This window comes from Carassius auratus, unplaced genomic scaffold (assembly GCF_003368295.1).
Source record: "Carassius auratus strain Wakin unplaced genomic scaffold, ASM336829v1 scaf_tig00033307, whole genome shotgun sequence".
NCBI lineage: Eukaryota > Metazoa > Chordata > Actinopteri > Cypriniformes > Cyprinidae > Carassius > Carassius auratus.
The window spans coordinates 253023-258516 of NW_020526069.1; the positions used below are offsets into that span (position 1 = coordinate 253023).

General features: G+C 34.7%; 1 protein-coding gene across 4 annotated transcripts in view; it reads left to right on the forward strand.

The window, feature by feature from the left end:
• LOC113081181 (plexin-B3-like) overlaps positions 1-4331 on the forward strand; it is a 74864-nt gene extending 70533 nt beyond the window's left edge. For all 4 annotated transcript variants that reach the window (XM_026253244.1, XM_026253241.1, XM_026253242.1 and 1 more), the window contains exons 31-35: positions 76-223; positions 381-445; positions 569-644; positions 1420-1494; positions 1573-4331. In XM_026253244.1, coding sequence (XP_026109029.1) covers positions 76-223; positions 381-445; positions 569-644; positions 1420-1494; positions 1573-1677 — 469 coding nt within the window. In that variant the 3' untranslated portion in view covers positions 1678-4331. The remainder of the gene's footprint in view (positions 1-75; positions 224-380; positions 446-568; positions 645-1419; positions 1495-1572) is intronic.
• The last annotated feature ends 1163 nt before the right edge of the window (positions 4332-5494 follow it).

The window sequence follows — 5494 nt, forward strand, 5'->3', positions numbered from 1 at the left end:
TGAGAACCCTGATGTTTCTGTGTTCATAATATTGAATGTAATTAAAATGTGTTCTTGTCTTCCCTCCACCTGCAGTTTACCTTTGCGTTTCTGGGTCAACATCTTGAAGAATCCTCAGTTCGTCTTTGACGTGCAGGTGACGGATAGCGTGGATGCCGTCCTTTCCGTTATCGCTCAGACCTTCATTGATTCCTGCACTACATCCGAGCACAAAGTAGGCCGGGTCAGTACAGCAATTAACCTCTTGACCTCTCTAGCTGTGACCTCATTATAATCAGAGAGTGCATGTTGAGCGAGAAGGCAGGAAAGGGAAAAAAAGGAAAAAGCTGAAAGATTTGGTAGCAGTGAAAGAGATCATTGTCATGTGTCTTGTCCTTCAGGATTCTCCAGTGAATAAGCTGTTGTATGCCCGAGAAATCCCACGATACAAGCAGCTGGTGGAGAGGTGAGAAAATCTAAATGATGCATAGCAATGCAGACTTTTGCATTTAACACATCTAGAAGCAACTGAAAGGAATAGAGGATAGTTATGGTATCTAGCGCTATAAAGCTTCTTCCTCTCCTGCAGGTACTACAGTGATATTCATAACGCCGTGTCTGGCTGTTACCAGGAAATGAATTCAACCCTCACAGAGCTGTCAGGGGTGAGACTGGATTTTACTTTATTCTTAATTCAACTCCATTTTACATTTTAACACACAGCAGGCTTAGAAAAGAACAAAAACAAATTGCCCTATTCAAGCATACATTAGTAATTCACACATACAGCAACTTGAATATTCTTTTTAATTTCTTGATTTTGATCAGGTTTTAAAATGGGATCTGTAATTTCTTGAATTAGTTACTGTAAAATATTTATGAATTAGTACTACATAATATTTGTTAAATAAAAAACAAATGTGGTGTGACTATTTAAATTAAGAATTATAAAACATAAAAAATATTTTTGAATGAATAGTACATGATATTGAAAAGTTATTCGGCATGAAAAAACTGAATTAATAATTACAAGTATTTTTGGAATATAAATGTATGATATTTGTAAAAAAAAATGGCATGTGGAATGACAACTTGTTGAATTATAAATTGTAAATTTTCAAAAATATTTTTTTATTAAAAATTCTTGACATTTATAAAAAGAAAATACAGTGTCAATGTGAAAATTCAAGTTAATAATTATCAAATATTAAGCATATTAATTTAACTAATAATTCATGATATTAGTAAAATAAAAATTTTTTGAATGATGTTTAAAAAAAGTTCTTTCTTTGAATTTACTTTTTATACTCTTGTATTTAAGGTATAAGGATGTGCAATTTTTAAATGAGATTTTCCCTCCATTTTAAAAGATTTTTCCTTTTCTTTCTCAAGGACACTTAAACCTTCTATTTTAATATTTTGATGACTGTCTGTTTTTAGAGTTTTGCGTCTGAGATGAACAGTTTGGTGGCGTTGCATGAGCTCTACAAGTATATCAACAAATACTATGATCAGGTCAGTAGGCACTGATATAACCTTATCATGTTTGTGCTAGAGGAAATTAATATATTCTTCATATTGCATTTTGTGCAGATTATCATATCTCTGGAAGAAGACGCTGCGGGGCAGAAGATGCAGCTTGCGTATCGGCTTCAGCAGGTTGCCGCCCTGGTGGAGAATAAAGTCACTGACCTTTAGGCTTTGACCTTTCTCCTTGTCGTCTAAGCTCATCTATAATCATGTGTGTGATCGGCTGATGAAATTCAGTCACTACGTGAAAACACTTGTGTGCTTCCACAACCGTTCACATAAACTACCTGCATATTCTTAACAAAATGGAACAGGAAATGAAGTAACGATCACTTTCTTCCGATGAAACCTTCATGGGAATTTTATTGGAAAAGGATTGCTTTTCAGACTGAGGCGCTGAACGACTCACTGGAGGATTGACTGATGGGAAGTGTGTGTGAGTGTGTGTGTGTGCGTGCATGGTAAATTCTGATGTGTTTTGTCTGAAAGGCTCTGCTCTTTATTTGAAGATTACTTAATTAAAATTGTGACACGAGACTTTTTTAATGACACTACTGAAGCAGCTCTCACATATTGTGACATGCTGCGACACATTTTATACCATTTTTACTTTCACGCAAGTGATCAGATCCAGTGTATGGAGATTCATGAACTGATTCAAACAAAACCCACATTTGCTTTTACTGTACGTGGAGTATTTCGTTCCAGGTTTAGAAATGTTCTGCTTCTGCACAATCACATCTTAAACTCAAAGACTGTCCCTGGCCCTGTGCTGTTAACCTTTTATACTAACGTTTTTACATTAGCATTGCAGATCAAAACAAGTGTTACGCTTTTCCAGGGACTGTAGAGTAAGTCTATGCACACAAGTGCCAAAACAAGTTATAAAAGCACAATATTTATGTGCATGTTATTGTGTAGCTTTAGGTGTGCATGCAAAATGTCACAGTTTTCAGGTTTTCCGCTGTTGTTAATATTGCAAATATCTGGAATTTCACAAAATTGTTAAATGTGTTCATCTGAATCTGGTTTGTAGTATCAGAAGCTTTTAACTTAATTTATGTTAATCAAGCATTAATATGCCTTCACTCCCAAGATTTCTGATGTATCCCTATAAAATATGGGCCTGGGCCACATTTGATTTAGGCATGAAACCAATCCTAGATCTTTGCAGGTTTTCTGAGATTCACCCACACTTACATTACATGGCATTGATTTCCTAATGCCTGCTTTGTGTTTAATAGCACAAGCGAGCACAATTGAAGATCCAATCTCAAGAGTTTTGAGTCTCAGATGAAATTGCAATTCAGCCGGGATGTGCTGTCTCTTGGGAGGTATTGAAACAAAACTGGGACAGTTTGGGTCATTGGATTAATGTTGGCAAAATGGAGAAAAGCATCTTTATTCACTTGGTCTCAATGAATAGAAAATCAGCAGTTGGATTGAGAGTTGTGTACATCAGACACTGAATAGAAATTAACTTATTATATTGTAAATACTACTTATTTATACATGACCGCCAATGTGCCTTCTTTGTTACTTTTTATAATGTCTACAATTCAAGTAAACGTGCTTGACATTACTTGCCAAATGGAGGAAAAGATGAACTGTGGCACAACTGTTGCCTGTTGTGAAGATCATACAGTGCTTTTAGTCTCTGGACTGCAGTGCGTCTCAGGATTATAGCCGTCGATCTCAATGGATTCAATATAAAACCATGTGTAGCTCAATCATTTCTAGCCAGCTCATTTCCTCGAGCGATCTATATTCACCAAATAAATATTTGCGTGTGTGTGCATCCATTGTTTTAAGCTTCTTAAAATGGTCATCATTTGTTTTTACCTGAATAAAAATCACCTTTGTGGTTACATTTTGGCTCACCCATAATAATAACATGATCCCTTTTATGTATAGAACTGAAATAATGAATTCAATGCTATCTGGACACACATCTTGAAGGCTTCCCTGTTCCCTGATTTTGAGCTATTACGCTTCATCATACTAATGTATGCACAGAGTTGTGTTTTAAAAATTGAAAACGTATTAGTTTGCTCATCTTGTGTATGTTTATTAGCCCATTGCTGAATGTGTTTGGGCTCTTGGTGTATTTTTTGATTATTATAGGCTGATGCATGCTTGAGATTTGATTGGATTTTCTGATTGGGGTGCTTTATGAGAGGTTCACTCGATGGACTGCATTATGAGTGCACGACTCTCATAAAAACACTCCTCAGAAGAAAGTGTGTGTGTATGCATGAGAGTTTTTTTAAGTAATTGTAGCGCTTCGTACATGATGGTGAGGTTTTTTGGCGAATCTCCTGTTATGAACACTCATCTCTAAGAGAATGCAGCGAAACCTTCTTTTGTAGAGCCTTGCGATTTCTTGTTTTGCCAGTTGTGTGGAATATGGCTTTGTATCTTTGCAGATATACAATTCAGACCATTGTTTAGAGAATTGTTGGTGTATATGTAGCCCTCGCCTGGCTACGAGTTTTTATACAAGGGTAAAAAAATAATATATGGTAATTTTCTAATGAATTTGGGGTTAAAAGAGAACTTAAACCCACTCAAAAGACGTACTCTTTTTTTTATTTGTATTGTGTATAGTTTGCTAACAATTGTGTATATGTGCCTGTACATACTGTGAAGAGGACTTGTTCTTTTTCTTTTTTTCTTTTTTGGTTGTTGTTTTTTTCCACTTTGGACAGACTTTGGACAGACTTACTTTCTCCATTCAGGAGAAATTGGGACCTAAATGTTTAAATGAGTGAAATGGAAATTTGTATCTGGAAAATAAATAAAGCTATAATTTTAGCAATGAAGACATTGTGTTTACTGATTTGGATTTTGTATATTTGTAGACAGTAGTACAAAAGTGTTTTAAATGGGCGCATCCATCTTCTGTGGGCTAAAAGGATGAAAGTGACATGTCAATAACAGAAAAGAAGGATATTGGTTCAAATTCTAAGCAATTTCTAGAAAGAAAGAAAGAAAAAAAAGACAATTTCTTGCTTTTAGATAATAAACATGAAAATGTATAAATATTTTACTTTGGATTTCAATACTTAAGGAGGAAAGTGTTTTAGTATGTGCCTGATAATAAATGTTTTCTAAAATAATGAAATATATAGAAATAATAATAATAATAATAAAAAAACAGGTTATTAAAATGAATCAAAATGATAAACCTAATGTAACTTTTGGGAAAAAAAGTCCTATTTGAAAATACATAATAATGTATTCACCATCAGGTGTTTCAGATTTGGAGAAATTAAGCATTACATCTCTTGTTCGCCAGCGGATCCTCTGCAGTGAATGAGTGCCATCAGAATAAGAATCCAAACAGCTGATGAAAACATCACAGTAATCCACACCACTCCAGTCCATCAGTTAACATCTTGTGAAGTGAAAAGATGTGTGTTTGTAAGAAAATAATTTGCATATTTCTCTCCTGATTCAGATAAGAAGAACATTTCACAAGAGAAATAAATATTATGGATAGAGGACAAAATAATAATAATAATAATAATTTCAGTTCACAAGATGTTAATTGATGGAGCGGTGTGGATTATTGTGGTGTTTTTATCAGCGGCACCCATTCACTGCAGAGCATCCAGTGGTGAGTTAGTGATGGAAAGCAAAATTTCTCTAACTATGTTTTGATGAAGAAAAAAACACATCTACATCAGTGTGAGTAAATAATCAACATTTTTCATTTTTGGGTGAACGATTCCTTTAATGCTTGATGAGGTCTGACATTTTGGCAGAAATAAAAAAAAGATTTTTGTTCTGAACAATTTTAAGTAAAAATTGTTCTGTCCCACTAATTTTGAATAAAATAGTGCCTTAAGTGGGTTAAAAAAAATAAATTTTGTTCGACGTTTATTTATGTGCATGATGATAAGAAAATATAAGGATCTGTGCAGCCTGCACGTTGTTGCGGGCCCCGTTGTCCTCGCGCAGTGCCTTTTCAACCGCACGAGAT